Source organism: Protomyctophum parallelum, assembly GCF_964188405.1.
Source record: "Protomyctophum parallelum genome assembly, chromosome: 15".
NCBI lineage: Eukaryota > Metazoa > Chordata > Actinopteri > Myctophiformes > Myctophidae > Protomyctophum > Protomyctophum parallelum.
In genome coordinates, this window is record NC_139710.1 from 8,369,869 (window position 1) to 8,390,063 (window position 20,195).

A 20,195-nucleotide genomic window follows, 5' to 3' on the forward strand; every position below is an offset into this window, starting at 1 on the left:
TGAAAACTATAATAATCATCGTCAAAGTCGTCCTTGGCGATTTTGTTGCAGCCGTTGCAAAAATGCTTGCTGATAGTGGGAGAATGTCGGGTTTCTGGCTGCTCTATACAGTAATATGAAAGGACAACTGTCTGTGAGACAACTTGTTGTGATTTGGCACTATAATGAAACTACATTTTATTAAAATGGAATAGATGTTGTTGTTTATGGTGTTAATGTATATCTCGACCACACATAGCATGTATATTATAGTATATCATATCCTTACTGTATACAGTTGACATAAATCTCTACGTCTCTCATCTCTCCATCGCTCCAGTTGTTTTTAAAGCCCATCACCAGGGTGTTAGGCTTCAGACGACCCAGACCTGATGCCTGGGGGAACACCGCATCAGCTTCATATTAACTGTTACTTATAGCAAAAGATCATATTCTTAACAGCATACTAACCGATCACATCCTTAACTCTTAACAAATGAGAACAGCACAGACAAGGATGCACTGATTGAAGAGATGAGAGTTACCTGTAAGAGGACCTGAGCTCCGTGCCTCAGGTTGTCTGAGAAGACCGGAGTATAGAAAGCTTTGATGCTTTTCTTATGGAGCCAGCGCTGACAACGAGCATGGTCCTGAGCCAACTCCTTAAAGTTGGGCCTACGGGACACCTGAGAAACGGTACCAGCAAGATGACTTACGGCATCTGAAACATACACGAATAAACTCGGCTATAGCCGATGTACTGCGTGCGTGTGTGAATGAGCAAATACGTACAGTCCTGATGTGGCCACAGACCATGAGAGCAATGTTCTTGGTGAAGGAGTGAACAAGGTGAAGCAGCGCAGGGCGGGAGTTAGGATAGCCTGTCATCACCAAACACTGGGGTCTGAAAGACAGTGACGAAAAGATAGAGACAAATAGTTATCACAATCTGTGGGCGCACTGGGAGGCAGTGGCTCAGGAGATAAAGCATCTGCTTGGGAACGGAAGGTTCCTGGTTTGAATTGAATTGGTTCGATCCTCTGTTCCACCTGGGTTAGTGTCGGAGTGTCCTTGAGACACTTAACTCCTAACTAATCCTGATGCGTAGGCTGGTGCCTTGCATGGTTTCCTCCACCATGTGTGTGGTTGTGTATGGGTGAATGTAATGCACATTTTAAAGGTGCTATATAAATGCACCATAATGTAGCATGACAGGATAGGAACCCTTTGGTTAGATAAACAATTACCGGTATGTTAGTTTTAGTTTCTTTTTGAGATAATCATTGTCATTATGTTATGTTGTTCAACTCAGACACTGACAGGAATTGGCTGGGTGAGCAAACATAATAAAACTTGGGAATTAGAATTAAACCATACCTGAAGTTTTTAATATGGTCCTCTACTCCAGTGAGGTGCAGACAGTGGGTCAGAGCCTGGTTATAGATCAGGGCTTGAGTAGATGAACCCCAGTTCACATCTGTGATACAAAAAAACAATACAATAACACATTTCAATTCAATATGATGGATAATCCCAGTTCACATGTGCACTATGCTACAGACTCTGGGTTAGACAGAACAGAATATAAGTAGAAGGACACACAACAGGTAGCAAATACGTTATGTATATATATGTTTGCAACCTGTGTGCTACCTATTTGCTGGTATGCAGAAAAATGTCTTATAGGAGTGCGTGCGTGCGTGCGTGGGTGGGTGGGTGCGTGTGTGTGTGTGCGTGGGTGGGTGGGTGGGTGGGTGGGTGGGTGCGTGTGTGTGTGTGCGTGGGTGGGTGGGTGGGTGCGTGCGTGGGTGGGTGCGTGCGTGCGTGTGGGGCACTGACTGTGGAGAGGTGTTTACCAGGTTTCTTGTAGCCAACATAGATGTACAGAGCCAGGACAATGAGCATGGTGACCAGAGCTGCCCACCAGGTAATCACAAACATCGTCACACAGCACAGGACAGCCCCGGCCAATGACACCCACTTGTTGTAATACTTGAAGCTAGGTCGCCACCCTGTGGTGAAAGAACAGTAGACAATATGCAGTTCAGTGGGGGACAGTAACAAATACAGTACAGTACTCAAATCTTTTGAGTGTCTGTACTTGACCTTTTTTTTGAGTGGTGCAACCACTCCAAGGAACAGCTTTGTCCCTATGTCCCAACCTATGTGACTATGTCTCTGTGTCCCGATGTTTAGAGTACCAATAGGCTGTCGCTCGCTGCCTGCTTTCGCATTGAGGTCCCAGGCGAAAAAGAAATATATTTAGTATACTTTTTTAAAGTATACTAAATGTACTTATTTGTACTTGAAACTATTTGAATTTAAATTGTGCTATTTTGAAACTACTTAAGTTGTACTTTTTATACTTAAGTTGCACTTAAGATGTGCTAAAACATATCTTAAATATATTTTTTCTATACTTTTTAACCCTTTTGTGACCAAAAAAATAGTGTTAAATTGAAAATATACTTCCAGTATTCCAAGTATACTTTTGAAAAGCATACTTAGATTATATTTATAGTGTATTTTCGAATATATCGAGTGTATATCAAGTATTAAATAAATGCATTTAAAATATACTACCAATGTGTTAATAGAATAACATTATGAACTAATGTGCTTAAAATATACTTTGTTATCTCGAATACACTATCAGATCTACTTAAACATATCTTAAATATATTTTTTCTATACTTTTTAACCCTTTTCTGACAAAACAATAGTGTTAAATTGAAAATATACTTCCAGTATCCCAAGTATACTTTTTCCGATGAGTGAAAAGCATACTTATATTATATTTATAGTGTATTTGTATAGTATATAAATAAATACATTTAAAATATACTACCAATGTGTTAATATAATAACATTACAAACTCATGTGCTTAAAATATATTTGATAGTACATATACTTCAAATTAATGACTTTTATACTCCAAATAAATTTTAAGCATTATATATAATATATATGCAAATTTATACTTTTCCAAAGTATATATATATATTATATATATACTTCGGAAAAGTATACATTTGCATATATTTGCATATATAACTCTTAATTGGAGCAACCATGTTACTATACATATGAATGGGAAAAGGGGAGAGGGACTGATCAAACCAACAGACATTTAGATTCATGGTTTTACTAACAAATCACATAAAACAACATAAATCACCAAATAACTCCACAACAAAACCCTAAACACAATTACCCATAACATAACTCCAGTATACATTCTAATATTCAAATAATAACACAAATAAGAACAATAACACACGGTCCTTGGCGCCCCAGTGTATGCTGGGAAATGGACTTCCTCTAGCCACTCCCATTTCACCTGCCAGTATTTATAGCACATTAGTACTTAATGTACTTAAACTTAATATACTGAAAGTTTATACTTGTATTGTATTTATAATGTATTAAAAATACAATCTACAAATATATTTACTTAAAATATGCTAAGAGTGCATTTAAAAAATACAATCTACAAATATATTTTTAATTATTATATTAAAGTACATCTTACAATAAATGCATGTTCAGGAGAACTCGCTATGAATATATTGCTAATGGACTTAAAATATAATAATCACAAATGTATTTTTAATTATTATATTAAAGTACATCTTACAATAAATGCATGTTCAGGAGAACTTGCTATGAATATATTGCTAATGGACTTAAAATATAATAATCACAAATGTATTTTTAATTATTATATTAAAGTACATCTTACAATAAATGCATGTTCAGGAGAACTTGCTATAAATATATTGCTAATGGACTTAAAATATAATAATCACCAATAGATTTTTAATTATTATAATTAAAGTACATCTTACAATAAATGCATGTTCAGGAGAACTTGTTGTGAATATATTGATAAAGTACTTAAAATATAATAATCACAAATGTATTTGTGATTATATGTATTTAAGTTAGACAAAAGTAAACATAAAATTAATGCACTCATGAAAAGCATACTTTCATACTATTTGAAATATATTTCTCATTTAGTACACTTATCACAAATGTGCTAAATCACAAATTAATTTATGTTCACTTATATTATATTTAGCAAAAATGTACTATTAATATGATTAGAGACACTACAAGTATACATTTAACATACTTTCTGTGCTAAAAGTGTACTTAAGTATGGAATAAATATATTTATTTTTCGCCTGGGGTGACAGACAGCCCAGAGCATGCAGGCAGAGCGCGCCACGGGTTGGATATATATTTTATAATACATTAGGCTACATAAACGCTGCTGCAGGCATTTTATTTACATCATGGTTTTACATTCACCATCGCTGATGAGCAGCGCTTTGTAGGCGAGGAGGGAGGCTTGTTCAGGAACTCCATTATATCATATATGGCTCTGCATCAATGTAATAAACATATGCGCTGTGAGCCAACGTGAGCCATGATGTCATAAGTTTTGCGGATTCACTGTTTTGCCTTTTTACATGGAGAAGGGATAAAACGGCATTCTCAAAGATTTCCACTCTGGAAGGTGGTTTCACTTTGTTGCGTTTTCACCTCCTGAAAACACCGTTCTCGTCAGCAAACGATACTTTATTTTGCCGTTTTCTATGAACACCATTCTCGTGTAAAGACCACCTAAGCTACGTGCTTATTCCGACCAGCTCCTTTCCCTTCCACCAGGCACTCCGGCTGGCCAGGGGGAGGTAGTTTATTGCATGTTTTTTATGAGGGGACACGGGGAGATGCAAACTTCACACAGAAGGGCCCTTTCGCCAACCCCACCTCGGGTATGGGCACTGATGACACGGAGGAGAGAACATGCCCACAGCGGGAATCGAACCCAGGACCTTCTAGTTGTGAGGCAACAGCACTACCCACTGTGCACCGTGCCCCCCTGTCTGTACTTTACTGTACTTGATACTTCAAAGACAAATATTGTACTGTTGACTCCAGTACATATCTAGGAGGGGGGAAAAGTACATTATGGATTAACCACTTAAACGCAATATACTATATACTGTAGTGAAAGTCACTAGTTGTGTAGTTTGTAGATCTGCAATCTTCTGTAGTATTGTTTTTTTATTTCCACAAAATCGTGGGGTGAAATGTCTACATATTAATACAGCAAATTCTTATTTTTTTTAAAGCATGCATTTGTGAATAATAGCAAAGCAAATACTCCAGTACGTTAACTCGAGTACAAATCTGACAAAGCAACTTTTACTTGTAGTTGGGTAATACTTGAACAAGAGTATCTACGCACAATCGCACATTTTGACTCAAGTACTGTGGTTGAGTACTTTGTCCATAACTGACTTCTACTGTGGCCACCACTCTATTTTGCTGTATATATGGTACTAATGGTCATAGATACTGTACCAGGTAGAAATGTGTGCACTGTACCTGGGGAGTTTGCCAGAGAGGCGTGGAACACAGAGAAGTTGATGAGAGCATACGAGGCCAGGAAGAAGTTACTGATGATGGGAGCAATGATGTTCAAATCCCCTGACAGAAAGAAAAAACATACAGTACTTTTTCACACATTGACAAGTAAAACAAACGTTATTCAACAACAACTGTCACATTTTGTGTTTGGACGGAGAAGGCCATGTACCTACCAATCAGAATAAAGGCGAGGCCAATGCAGAAGGTCAGGACGTAACCTCGGAGAGGCTCATTGTTTTTACCATAACCCTTTGCAAACATGCCCAGTCCAGGGTAGATGTTGTCCTTACACAGAGCCTAGAATGACAGCAGCGTTCATTCATTCAATTTGCTATGTTAAACAAGGTCATAAAAACGTGAGTTTGACTGTTGGCAAAATATATTTTCAAAATAATGATTTTAGCGTCTGAAAATGTATATAACAATTAAACTAATGCAGCTATAGGTGTTCTACCTGGAAGACCTTGGGAGCGCTGACCAGAGAGGCCAGGGCAGAGGAGAGAGTAGCTGAGAAGATCCCTGCTGTGATGAGGGGACCAAACCCCGATACCAGACTCATTACCTGGCCAGATAGACACATACAATACAATGCACATACAATACAAAACATGCACAAAGACGCATACCAGGCCGAGTTAATAGCAACAGAGTTTAGCAGGCGTTTTAGCAAGCATCGTGCAGGGAAATGTCATGTACAAGCACACACACTTGCATGCATGTGTGCATAGATTGTGATATAGACATGCACACATGGCCATGAATAGAAAGACGGCAAGTTAGGAAGACAAACAAGAGATAAAGAGACAGACAAGTAGACATCCTTCTGTAAGCCATGCAACCATGTCTATAAGAGGACACTGAGCCAGTCAGTAAATCATGCTGAGTATGTTGACTACTTTATGATTATGTTACCACAGAATTGACTGAAATAAACTAAACTAAATACTCAGTGGTGGTGGACAAAGTACTTGAATAACCTCAGTACTTTAGTTAAAGTATATACTCTATACAGAGGCTGGAAATTGCACAGGTGAAAGGAGTTGGCCTTATTAGGCCCACTGGCAGAGCCTGAGCAGAGCCTTTTGTGGTTCTGGAGAACCGTGGGTCCGACCGACTCGATACCGGGCACTGCACTCCCTGTGGGGGTGTGGAACGCGTGTGTCGAATTTGAAGTCGGTGGGTCAAGCGGTTCTCGAGTTACGTGCATTACAACTGTACACGCACACACACAGAGACGTGGTGCATTAGTAGGATATTACAAAGTACACATTTTCTTTTTAAATCAATGCATTGCTGTATTGGGGAAAAAAAGAATAGTGAAAATAGCAGATTTACAAGTTCACGCAGTATTTGCGGTTCTTTCTGAAGTTAAGTGGTTAATTCATCACATTTCCCTTAATATTTGTCTTTGAAATGCAGTGTGAAAAGTGTCCAAAATGAATACTTTGTTACTGTCCATCGTTCAAACACCAGTAATACTTTACTAATATTAACCAGCTGAATTATTAAAGTAACAGCAGTTACAGAATTGTTTTTATTTTGTTTTTGTATTGTTTTATTCCAAATGCAAATTAAACGTAATCGAGAAGATAGTAAAGTGGTCGCAGCAGGTCCACATACCATTAGGTTGATGATAAGTTGTTACTAGAACAGTCTGTGACTCTGCTGGAACATGTTAGAGGATGGGAATTGCATTAGTGCTAAAAACACAACATGATTTTATTATTATTAGGACATTTGCATTTTAGCCATTGAGCACACTCTTTCTTATTCACACATTTCACAGTACCCTTGAATATCTGTCAGAAATGTTAAAAAGAACAAGTTGTTTTGTTCTGAAGGATCTTTTGACTGAAGAAATGTTAAAACGAGTATGTTGGACGAATACCAGTAGTTTTGTATTGCCTCAATAAATAGATTTTATTGAGATAGTTTATCTCAATGTCAAACTACCACTGTGTCCTTGCTTTGAAATCCCAGGTCATTTAAACTCTGCTAAACATTTACTGTATTGTGTGTGTGTGTGTGTGTGTGTGTGTGTGTGTGTGTGTGTGTGTGTGTGTGTGTGTGTGTGTGTGTGTGTGTGTGTGTGTGTGTGTGCGTGCGGTTGTCAATGCTGCCATTCATTCCTGGCTCCAGCCAGCGAGAACCTTGTGACTCCAAACAACAGGCTATTGTTTGGTGCCCTTTGTTTGGGAATAGCTCATACACACGCACTCAGTCACATGCACGTGTGTGTGTGTGTGCGCACATACATGTACTAATATACTGTACATACATTGCAGGGGTTGACCCTAACTGCTGTGTGATTGCCCAAGGCAAGTCAAATATAATCATATAATCTAAGATATGTTCATAAAAACGATAAAACGTCCCCAAGGCTCTCTCTCATCGCTTTCTCTCTCTCTCCAGGCTCTGACACACAAACGCATGCATCAGCTGAGCAATGTGACCGGGCGAGCAAGACAAAGTGATTAAAGGACATTTGTTTCAAATCAGACTACCCACATCTGCCGTGTGTGTCTCTGTCTTGTCTCTCTGTCAGTGCGTCTTGTCTTGTCTTGTCTGTCTGTCTGTCTGTCTGTCTGTCTGTCTGTCTGTCTGTCTGTCTGGTGCAGCTGAGAAATTCTGAGGTGTTGTTTACACTCCTAGTTAATTTGATTGTTTCAGGCTAGTCTCTAAGTGACAGGCGATGCTTGCAAGACAGTTTAGCGTGATTCACTCAGACAATATTAATAAAACAAGTCGGGATCGAACAAAAACTCTGACATTTTCCTTCCTTTTCTCTGTGCATTCTACTCATATAAATGTACACGCTTCATTTACACACTATTTACAAACAGCTTAGTGAATGAGGCCCATTGTTCCTTAAGTCAACTCTAGCTTACTTAGCACTTAGGCAAAGGTGTAGGAAGTTATATAATATGATGTAGTCCTACCTGGAAGTCATTCATCAGTCCGTACTGGCAGCCTCCCTCCTTGCAGATGGAGAAGTCATATCCCAGAGTGCAGGCAGCGTCAGTACAGTTCACCGTGTCAGTCACTGTGTCATTATGGTCCCCTGTGGCATCTCGCACGATACAGGCACCTATAAGGGGGGAGAACACAGACATAACACACACACATGTAAACACATGTGTGCACGCATGCACACATACAGTGTGCACACACACACACACACACACACACACACAGGATGACTTCTACCTCATTGTACGTACCGGTATGTCTTTTGATATTAACTTTAGCAAAACGATTAAAGCACAGACGAAATGTGTGCGTGAACACAGGTATTTAGGGGACAAAAATCATTACCTGAAGTTTATCATTATCCTTATTAAAGGAGTAGTTCACCTCAAAAATTACTTTGTTTCTATCAATTACACACGCCATGAAGCCTTGATTCTTATTTTTTTTTGCATTAAGCCAATTCATCTCACTACGCATAAGTCATATACCGGTATATCCTACTATGAGCCAATAGGGGAAGGGAATCAACATCATGTGATTATTTGTTTGACCCCGCAAAAAAATTGATGTGTGTCTCAAAGAATTATGATTATTGGCAGAATTTGTCCCGTTTTTATTTTTCATCAGTGGTTGTTGCAATCACCTGCACTACAATACTTCACCATATGTTGCACTATGGTGTTGCAATCACCTGCACTACAGTACTTCACCATTATGTTGCACTATGATGAAAGGAAAACAATACATACAACGTAACAATGTGTACATTCCCTAATGCAATTCCAATGGTAAGCTGTGTTGTTTTCACACCATGAAAGAATGGGCGGATTCGGCCCTGAAATATCCGTATGTGTGTCCCAAATAATTATTTGATGACCGGCAGAAATATGCTAATGTCATGGTAGGAGACTCCGTCTGTCATCAAATTATTGGCTTAGGAATGCTACAAAATTAACAAAAAAAACTAAATCTCTATGAAGGCTTCATGAGGTGTGTAATTGGTGAACTACTCCTTTAATATCACTAATATCAATATATATTACCACTTGTCTGGTATACGGTACAGCAGTGTACAGCGGTGTGCTGTATACCAGCGTTTTCATCCAGAGGGACAAAGCTCAAAAGTAAGTGGGCCTATGAGGTCTTCAATGTCGTGGACAAACATCATTTGAAAGGTGAATATTTTGTGGCTACATAGTTGACATACTGTATAAGTGAGTTTTGAGTAAGGTGTAAACAAAGTATTTACCAGTAGACAGAGCGACAGCCACATACGTCAGACCAGTCACAAGAATGGCCAGCAGGGTTCCTTTAGGGATAGCTAGCTGTGGGTCCTGCATGGTGAAGATCACAATACAATAATTATCGTCATTGATTGATTGAATACTTTATTTAGACAGAAATGTAAAGGGCACAAGATACAGTCAGATATTAGGCTAAACGGATAACTTCCAATCAATCAATCAATCAATACATTGTGTGTGTGCGAGTGCGTATGGCCGTAAGCGTTTGTCCAGTCTAGTATCGGGGTCAGCTGGTCCCCCTTCAAAATAGGGCTTAATAGGGCAGCTAAATAAATGCTCCTTTTTTTGTTTTGAACTTACAGTGAGATCTCCAGAGATGTTGGCTCCAGCCAAGATCCCAGTGGCTGCAGGAAAGAAAATGGCGAACACAGAAAAAAAGGACTCGTCATCCCTGAAGTCTGGACCCACGTTCTCCAGAAAGATGGCCGCTAGAGAGGAGAATGATACAGATACAGGAGATAAGATCACTTTTTCAAAAGTAATTCAACTCTACAATGTAGGCCCTCTGTAGCTCATTGCATACACCATGGCAATGATACCATCATTCTGTAAGTGTCACAGTTGTAAAATTAAGTAGCCTATAAATTAGTCTTAACCCCGTCAAGGCTTCTATTCCTGATGTAGCTCAGTGGGTAGAGAGAATGGCTCTTGTGTTGCAGAGTTTAGGGATTCCATCCCGTTAGCTCAATGGGCCGACCATGGATCTGATGTGGTGGTTATGGCCCTGATTTTCCTGTCCCAGACAGAATGTTGAGATCTGGGACAAAATGCTAAATCAGAACTAGTTACCTTGAGCCATCCTAGACACTCAAGCATGTTTGAAATTATCTGCACCAAATCTGGAATGTCGATGAACAATAGCCAATGAGAGCACCAGGAGATATGAGGCAGAAATGGCTTTGAAGAACTTGGCACCTCTCCACGTATTATGTGCACACTCCTTGTTCCTTGTGACCTTATTGATATGCTGATTTCAGTGGTGCCTGACAGCAAACAAACACCTTCAGTCAATCATCACACAATATATTAGCTGTTCTGTTTGATAGATAACACATGACACGTTGAGGAAACCAGCAGTTGGCCTGCTGTGCATTCATTTGTAAAATTGTGTTTTCGATTTTTATTTTGTTACATGAGAAAATATTCATTTTCTCATTTAAAAACCTAACTAGGAACAAGAGTTCAAAAGTAGTGGTAACAGTATTTTCAGCACATCAGCACCATGTTCTGACAGTAGAACTGTAACTAAATAATATTTAGTTATTTTCAGCACATCAGCACCATGTTCTGACAGTAGAACTGTAACTAAATAATATTTAGTTATTTTCAGCACATCAGCACCATGTTCTGACAGTAGAACTGTAACTAAATAATATTTAGTTATTTTCAGCACATCAGCACCATGTTCTGACAGTAGAACTGTAACTAAATAATATTTAGTTATTTTCAGCACATCAGCACCATGTTCTGACAGTAGAACTGTAACTAAATCATATTTAGTTAGATTTTAACATATTATGTTAAAGGTAGCCAAGTGATATTTCTTCATTAAATACGCTACAAGGGCTTAACACAGACGGCTGAACCCGCGTTTCCCGAGATAATTGATTGAGTCTTTCCCTGCTAAACACGTCTTTCCAGAGTTTTGTTTTATTGAGACTGCAGGGCGCTTTTGATAACTTATGAGACATTTACATTTTCTGCGGGTTCTTTGTGACATGTCACACGTTTGGAATACATGACCGGAAACAAAACAACTCTGCCTGTGGCTATAGGGGCCAGTGGAAATTCCCATACAATGGATTCCTATGGAACGATGCAGCACGATACGATCGCCTTTTGTTCACGGATCGGTCATGGATTATTTTCGGACACTAGGACAGTCGTGTGTGCTAAGTTAACCCATTCTGAACGAGCACCCATTTTGGTGTCAGCATCATGTTATGCTTTAGCTATTTAAAAATAGCAGATCTACAAGCTCATATCGCGCCACCGAGTGGCGCGATACGAGCTTGTAGGTCTGCTATTTTTGAAAAATCGAAGAGCGACTGACATTTTTAGAATCTGATCTCAGGTCAGAATGGGTTCATCAGACCAGTGTGTGTCCGGCGGAAACCTCGTATGAATCTGATCTCAGGTCAGAATGGGTTAAGGCACCCGTGCGTGGAATGGAACGACGTACAATATTGGGTTTCTGGCACAACAGTGCACAACAGCGCCCCTACTGGTTCTCATTCTCATGCTCATTAACGTCACATAGGTGAACACATAGGTTAACCACACATAGACACGGACATTGCTGGTTGTGGGAGTGGTTGCACCACTCAAAAACACCAGCAGTCAAAGGTTAAATATTAATTAATTACGCAGTCAATGTGTTTTAATATGAAAGGGCCAGACTGACTGTTGTAGCCAAAAAAGCCCTTCTGTTCTTTGGATTCCATGGGCATGAACGTTCCTATGAAGTAGTTGGCGATGGCTGCCAGCAGAATCACCAACAGCACAATCTGAGCCTGAGAATCAGAGAGAGAGAGAGAGAGTCACAACACACTTAATCCATGCAGCGTTTGCAAAAAATAATACCGGTATCTTACCAGGAATTACTGTCTGTCTGTAACTACAGTAGTTCTGTGCCAAACAGTCACTGATGCCAAGTCAATTGAATTGAAAATGGAGGACCCTGATGTAAACAAGTCTTAGTGCTTTTCATGATTCGTCCTCAAAGTAGCAGTTGTTGTATTGACTTGTGCTTATAGTATGTAGAATGTACCCATTCTACATACTGTGAAATAAAAAAGTAAATCAATCAAGTCACAGTCTATTCCCAATGGCTAGTCTATTTGATCAATTGTTAATTTTCAACCCCTGTTTGTGTGTGAATGTTTTTTTCCCATTTCTTACCAAAAACACCTCAGATCACACCAAGATCTGCTATTAAAAAAGATATATATATAAAGCATTTTGAACTTCTACTTCAAAGTATTGATACTTTACTTAAGTAAAATGTGAGCGCTTCTTCCATCACTGCGTACAATCAAACATTGGTACCTTGGCCTCCCACTCCATTCCAGCCACAGAGATCCCCAGCAGCAGTATGACAGTCAGGACGCCAACGATACGGATGTCATTCGTCTCATCAAACATCAACGCATCCACATCCTGAGACAAACCAGACACCTCGTCAACACATATCAACAATATCGTACTGCTCAGAAAAACGGATCAGTATTTCTCATGGTGGACAGACCGCTGGAGAGATGTAAAAACAGTTTGATGAGTGACTACTATGTGGAAAATCTGGAATATTTCTGAAACGCAAATCCTGTACCTGGCAAAAAAAATATTTCCCAATGGGGTCTGCGGCCAATTACATTAATTAATCTGGAGGTCCTTGACATGAACAAGATTGAGAACCAATGTATCAATTGACCTCAAATTGTACTGAAGGTTAGTGAAACATCATCAAACAGAGTAATGCTTACTTACATTTAGCAGCTCCACAACAGTCTCAGCAAAGCCGACCACATACATGGCAACAGCCACAGCGTTGGCGAAGGCAAAGATTAGTCCGATAGAGCCTCCAAACTCTGGCCCCAGGCTCCTGGAGATCAGGTAGTAAGCACCACCTGGGGAACACAAAAGTTTAAAAATTATATATATATATATATATATATATATATATATATATATATATATATATACATACATACACAGTATATCTACATACACAGTATATCATTGTAAACTCATTGACCTTGTGTCTGATTTAGAATTGAAACATTTCTCAGAGAACTAGCATTAACTAGCATTTGAAAAGGTTTTCTGACAAACTAAGGTTTAATGACTAATATCCCAACATTAAAATAATAAACCATGGTACTCCGTGGGACTCTTCTCTAAATGTGTGACATGTTTATAATGAACTCATAATTTACAGATGCACCACTTAGGCTACTGCTGTATCTCACCTCCACGTACAAAGCCATTGGTTGCAATAGCCGAGGTAGACAGGCCGGTTATGGTGGTTACCACAGTAGCCATCAAAATGATCCCAATCGTCAACACTGTTGAACAGAAAATAAATCATCAGTGTATGCACTCCATAAACAGATATATCAACAACAACATAAAATACATCAGTGTTATTTGGACTGTAGTCTGTGAGCAGATCAGTCAGTGTATTTGTTAGAAAGGCCCTGGGCCTGGACTAGAATGTATTCATAGTTTGAGGACATGTAAATACACCTCAGGCCACTGGGAGGCGATTTGTATGCTAAAGACAGCATAGAGAAGTGCAGTCAGCATGTTCAGAGACTCAAGTGCCTATCTTAGCCAGCTAGCTTCAATAGTTTTTATTTTATTAACTTTTTCCATTATGTTCCTTGTTGTTCTGAAGGTTGAGTTCATGACTAAAGTGAGTATCAAGATTATTCAAGACTGCATGAAGTATTATTATATATGAAATAACTGTGTTTCATGCTCCAACTATGTGTCATGTGTTTGTTTATTGTCCTAAGCTTCAGTATGGTTTGATAATTAGCTATATGGTGATGTTTATTGTTTCCTTTAGAAACCAACAAATACAAAACAAATGCAATGACATTTACCTGCCTTTGTTAATAAAACACACCAAAGTGGATCTCGACTCCTGTACTTTTACCAGGACCCCTGAGGCGAACCAAGCAGAATCCAGCAAACTAGATTGCTCATGGACACCTTGGAAGGACATACTGCATAGCTGGTGTAGGAATCAAACCTACAGGTATGACCCATTAGAATGTTGAACGGTCACCCTCTCTCTCCAAGATTTTGTAACCCATTTTTTGCCCCTAGCCGACCTCTCAGCCAATGGGATAGCATTGCATTGCAGCCAGCAAGTTGCAACAACAACCCACTAGTTATTTCACCCACAATATTACAGATATAATAACACAGCTGGTAATTAATAATTATGACTGTAATCAATTCTTGTTTTCTCAATAGCTTGTAGTAATTTGACCTTGGTGAACTACTGTTTTGTTCAAGATCATTTATTTTGGTGAAATCTATTCAGTTAAAACTGTGTTGTTTTAATAGTAAGTAGCCTTGGAAGCCAACAGTTCCCGAGCCATGTGTCCTATTGCTGTAGGTGTATACTGTATACTGCACTAAAATACATGCAATGATGTTACTTTGTACATATTACAATACATTTGGCAATGACTGACCTTTTACAGGCAATGTGTACAGGGTTTGGCAGGGGTATATTTTTAGTTCTGATATCGGTTCATGAAAATCTGGCAACCGCTGGTCTGGTAAGATGACTGTGGAGTACCTTACTTATTATGTAACTTACCCATGCCAGCCTGTCCTACAATCCATGACATTCTGATGAAGAGCATCACACCCCAGATGTTCAGCATGCAGCGGATCTTTAACACACACACACACACACACACACACACACAAAAGTATACTTTTATACTTTGTGAAACTCACATCTTTGCTTCTGGGGGTCCCTGGAACAACATATTTTGAGATGGGGTGGGGGGGGTTCGGAAGCAAAATACATTTTGTTTTGGGGGTCCTTGACATGAAACAGCCCATTCGACTGTTATCACTGTATTAAATATACGAAATCAACCGTTATCAGGACGTTGGAATACGGCCAATATGGCCATACTGGCATACTAGACATTGTGGTGTTTGGCTGAACGTGTCATTTCCAACTCTATTGTCGGCGCATGGAAACTAGGGGCTACTAATATAATACTATTCTCTGCCTATCGGGACGTAACTCGGACGGCGCTGAGTGGTGGCCTTCGCAATGCTCGGCACGGCGACTCGCTCGGCTAGCGCAGCGCTCGGCGGTGCCTCATGTGGCTCGGTTACTATACTTTGGTCCGACGGAGCATTGGTCCGATCGACAACCTACCTCAAACCCTCACCCTAACCCTAACCTCCCCCGGGGCAGACACCTAAACCTAACCCCAACCCTCTCCCGACCCCCAGCGCACCTTGGACCATTGCTCCTTCTGAGCAATGCTCCGTCGGATCATAGTATGCCTCCCATGTGGCTCAAGGCCACCAGACACGGCACGCCTCCGTCATTGACATCAGTGACACAAAAATACCATTATCACCCGTCACAATAGCTGATAACTAGATAAAGTGCCAATCGGCACAGGTCTCCACCAGGATTCTTCCTCAGCCTAGTGGGAATATGCGTGCACAGTTTCATCGCAATCGGACGCTGCGTTGAGGAGTTGTGGCCATTTGCTACTCCTGAAAACTGTAGGAGCCAATCGTGGCCAATCAGGATGGAATATGAGAAATCAAACAGACCTGTCTTGATCACATGACTATGGAGATCATGTGTACCGATTTGCGTGAAATTTGGATAAAATGTGAAGGAGTAATAATAGAAAATGTGTTTTACATATGTCGGCCTCCTGGTGGCGCTATAAAGAGCAGACCAGGCAAAGGTTTTTCCTTGGCCTCTAGGGAGTTGGCATACAAAGTTATCCACAGATGTGCAGTTAGAGGTAAAAACACTTTTGGGCCAGTTATAGCGCCACCTTGAGGCTGAGTTGAAATTGTTCATGTGGCATTTCGTCCTCGGCCTAGTGGGAATGTGGGTGCACAATTTCACGGAAATCACGCGATGTGTTCATGATTTGCAGCATTTTGTTTGAAACTGAGCACACTTTTGGAAGCCAATCTTAACCAATCAGGATGGAGTCTGAGAAATCTGAAAGACCGGTTTGGTTGAATGGCTCTAGAGAGACTGTGTACCAATTTGCGTGATGTTTGGACAAAATCTGTAGGTGTACTGTGCAAAAACTTGTTTTGCACAAAGCGGCCTCCTGGTGGCGCTATAACAGGCCGTTCTGGAAAGTTTGGGGCAGAGGTTCATGGTTGGCATCCAGGGAGTGTGTGTGCAAAATTTGGCATGGACCGGGTTAACGGTGGCCGAGATTAGCTGCTCACGGACGGACACACGGACGGACACACGGACGGACGGACGGACACACGGAGTGCAAAACATACTCTCCCCCATGCCTTCGGCTGGTGGAGACAATGACATACTGAAACAGTGAGTATGTGGAAAATTTCCATACTGGGCCCATTGCATGGTCCTGATGACGGTTGATAACGCATATTCTATGCACTGAAACAGTGGAATGGGGTGCATGAAAAGGTTTGAGCACCACTGATAACATGGTACTAGTATAACATGGTACTAGGTAGTACCACTGATAACATGGTACTAGTAAGTACCACTGATAACATGAGACTAGTAGTAACATACGTTTTCCAGAAAACTGTCAGGATTTTTGAAGATATTTGTAAAATCTGCCTCGAGTCTTAATGGTTCAATCCCACTCACCAAGACACCTTTGACCCAACCGAACTTTACGCTTCCTCCTTTAGCCTCCTTGGCTGCTGCCAGGGCCGCTGCCTCCTCTGCTGCTGTCAGCTCCTCCCCATTGGCCAAACTATCTTCAAAAGGCTCCTAGTTGAGTAACAATTAGTGGTGGAAGTGGTGAAGAGAGAGCAGACAATACATATATTTCATATACACAATATGTTGTCATCACAGTCACACTTTCAGGGCTCCTTCGACTGCTATATTTACACCATTTTAGACCTTTTTTCGTTCTGGTTCGACAGAACTCAGGGTTAGTACCACCTCCTGAGCAGGTTCTCAGAAGTGAGAACCTTATCTGAATTTCTGAAACCAACCAAATTAATTCTGTGAAATGTTTCATGGCCTCGGCGGCTGGTGTAGTCATCTGGGCACCTACAGGTTGGCAATCCAGCCTGACAGAGTTTCGTGAGTTTGAGTCCCGATCATTTATTATGTGAGACATATTGTTTTGTTATAGCTACAGAGGTGCATCCACTCAAAAGAGTGATCTAGCCAAATAGGCCTACTTTCGACAACTTGGTGACTAGTCTATGTTAAAAAAATGAAAAAGAAAGGAAAGAATATCGGAGCAGCAGGGGTAGTATTGGAGTCGCTGTACCGCACTGTTCACCTATGCCTATGGTCATGAAGTGTGGCCGAAAGACCGAAAGAATAAGGTTGCGAATTAGAGATAGGGTGAGAAGTTCAGTCACACGAGAGAGACTCGGAGTAGTCGCTGCTTCTTCGCCTGGAAAGGAGCCAGCTTAGGTGGTTCGGGCATCTGGTTAGGATGCCTCTCGGGCGTCTCCCTAGGGATGTCCTTGAGGCACGTCCCACTGGGAGGAGACCCCGGGGCAGACCAAGGCACATTTGGAGGAAACACATTGACTCACTGGCCTTGGAACGTCTCGGGATCCCCCAGGAGGAAGGTCATGTTGCTCTGGAGAGGGACATCTGGAACACTCTGGTGGAGCTGTTGCCAGCGCGACCCGACTACAGATAAGCGGTTGACGATGGATAGATGGATGGACGGATGGAATATCTTTAAATTTGACGTGTGTGTATGTTTTTTGATTGATTGAAATATTTATTAACAGTTTGTAGAATTTACAGTACATTTTAAGCACAAACTCAATACAAAGACTGTCAACTGTGAGTGGACGACCCAATTAAGCATTACACTTGTTTACAACAGGGTCCACATTGTTCAATTCATCAAAACATTTAAAGACATACAACCATTTAGAGACATACAAATAGACATTTCTATGTAGCTAAAGAACAGAACAGGAATTCATCATATGGGAAGCAAAAAAGGGAAAATATACAATATACAGTGAGGGAAATGGGGTGGGGGGGATTCAGATTTTACAGAGTCCCATTGCAAGATGCTGTACTCTGTCGACGACCCTAAGCCATCCCAGCCTGTCAAAGTGGGCAGGGGTGAGGTGGGTTCGGGGGGTGAGGCCAAGTAGGAGCCTGACCAGTTTGTTTTGGGAGGTCTGGAGCCTTGTTTTAATGTGTGTGTGTGTGTGTGTGTGTGTGTGTGTGTGTGTGTGTGTGTGTGTGTGTGTGTGTGTGTGTGAGTGCACGTGCGTGTGTGTGTGTGTGTGTGTGTGTGTGTGTGTGTGTGTGTGTGTGTGTGTGTGTGTGTGTGTGTGTGTGTGTGTGTGTGTGTTTATTATCTATGCACAACTTATATGCTCCCATGATGCCATGCAGTCCCTTGACAGCAGTAGCCTATAGTGGCTTCTAGGTGGGTGTGAAGGAATGTGGTCAAACAGTGAAGGAATTGTCAAATAACTCAAAAGGGACTTAAATTATCTTATTGCACGTCATCTCTTCTTAACACATGACACCAGCATAACAATCTGTCAGGCAGGGAGAGAGGTTGTAAAGTGAATTCATCATCTCTCTCTCTCTCTCTCCCTGACACACACACACACACACACACACACACACACACGCACGCACGCACGCACGCACACACACACACACACACACACACACACACACACACACACACACACACACACACCACAACACATGCCGTGAGCGGACACATGACAGCAAGCAACACGGGAAGGGACTGTTACGACTGTAGTATAGGCTATATGCTGCTACTAGGCCTGCTGTCTGTGTTACCTTGTCCAGTTCGTCGTGTAGTTCAGACAGCGAGGGTCGTGCCATCTTATCCCCGGCAGCCGTTTGCCGGTAGAAGTCTATGTTGGGGATGGCGTCTATGGTGTTGTGGCCGAAGGTCCTCATGTAGTATGTGTTGGAGTGGGTGTCGGAGGCCTGCGTGTGGCCCGTACCTGTTGAATGGAGGCTCACCGAGTCGCTCTTTACATCGGGGCCTTGAGAGACGTCTGGCGGAAGGCCCAGTATGTCCATGGCGCTCCCTAAGCCGCCACCATCAAAAAAACCCACCATTCCCATTCGGAACCTTCCTTTTGACTCCTCTTCCACCGCTGCAGCTGGGCCTGGGCCAGAGGAGAGTCCCGTAGTTCCATCTGTTGTGCCCGGCGCAGTGGCGGCGGTCCTCTCTGTCTCCGTGTCCGAGACCAGATCCACCTGGAAGCGACTGCTGCCAGGCCTCAGTGCCGGCTTCTGTCCCGGAGATCCCGACATGATGATGCCGGTCAAGTTCCCGCAACTTAGGACCTATCTCTTGGGTGGTGGTCACCGTGAAATATTGATATAGTTACAAAACCACGCTCCAAATAACACCACAGAGATTAGAGATGTTGACATCGGGCGAATAAATTACTACATATAGACAGCTAAAAACTAACTTGAAATAACTATTCCAATTTACTGACGTGTGTTACTCAAAGTTACACATGCAACAACAGACCGTACCGCAGCTGTCCTTGGGTAAACGGGAGATGCAAGCACGCGTGCCAAAGTTCGGTGCGTAATGGACACCACGCAACCCGGCCCACCCCCTCCTCCTTCTGCAAATCTGCACCTCCCTCTCCCCAGTCTCCCGGCCCTGAGACACTGTAGTATGACAATAAACCGTTTGAGATAGACAAAAACGTCACTCACGCCAACTCGTGGCTGGATGGAGAGAGAGAGAGAGGTGAGGAGAGAGTGAGAACGCGGT

At 41.5% G+C, this 20,195-nt stretch overlaps 1 protein-coding gene across 1 annotated transcript in view; it reads right to left on the minus strand.

Moving 5' to 3' along the window:
• LOC310872578 (solute carrier family 12 member 2) overlaps window positions 1-19,989 on the minus strand; it is a 30,031-nt gene extending 10,042 nt beyond the window's left edge. Inside the window, exons 1-18 of the mRNA XM_083784564.1 lie at window positions 19,232-19,989; window positions 17,066-17,191; window positions 15,032-15,107; window positions 13,665-13,760; window positions 13,183-13,322; window positions 12,745-12,855; window positions 12,101-12,209; window positions 9,997-10,124; window positions 9,642-9,726; window positions 8,362-8,510; window positions 5,877-5,984; window positions 5,596-5,719; window positions 5,381-5,482; window positions 1,836-1,991; window positions 1,357-1,456; window positions 772-883; window positions 525-665; window positions 269-375 (exon numbers count right to left, since the gene is read on the minus strand). Of these exons, the coding sequence (XP_083640690.1) occupies window positions 269-375; window positions 525-665; window positions 772-883; window positions 1,357-1,456; window positions 1,836-1,991; window positions 5,381-5,482; window positions 5,596-5,719; window positions 5,877-5,984; window positions 8,362-8,510; window positions 9,642-9,726; window positions 9,997-10,124; window positions 12,101-12,209; window positions 12,745-12,855; window positions 13,183-13,322; window positions 13,665-13,760; window positions 15,032-15,107; window positions 17,066-17,191; window positions 19,232-19,717 (2,456 nt within the window). The 5' untranslated portion in view covers window positions 19,718-19,989. The remainder of the gene's footprint in view (window positions 1-268; window positions 376-524; window positions 666-771; window positions 884-1,356; window positions 1,457-1,835; window positions 1,992-5,380; window positions 5,483-5,595; window positions 5,720-5,876; window positions 5,985-8,361; window positions 8,511-9,641; window positions 9,727-9,996; window positions 10,125-12,100; window positions 12,210-12,744; window positions 12,856-13,182; window positions 13,323-13,664; window positions 13,761-15,031; window positions 15,108-17,065; window positions 17,192-19,231) is intronic.
• Between the last annotated feature and the right edge of the window lie 206 nt (window positions 19,990-20,195).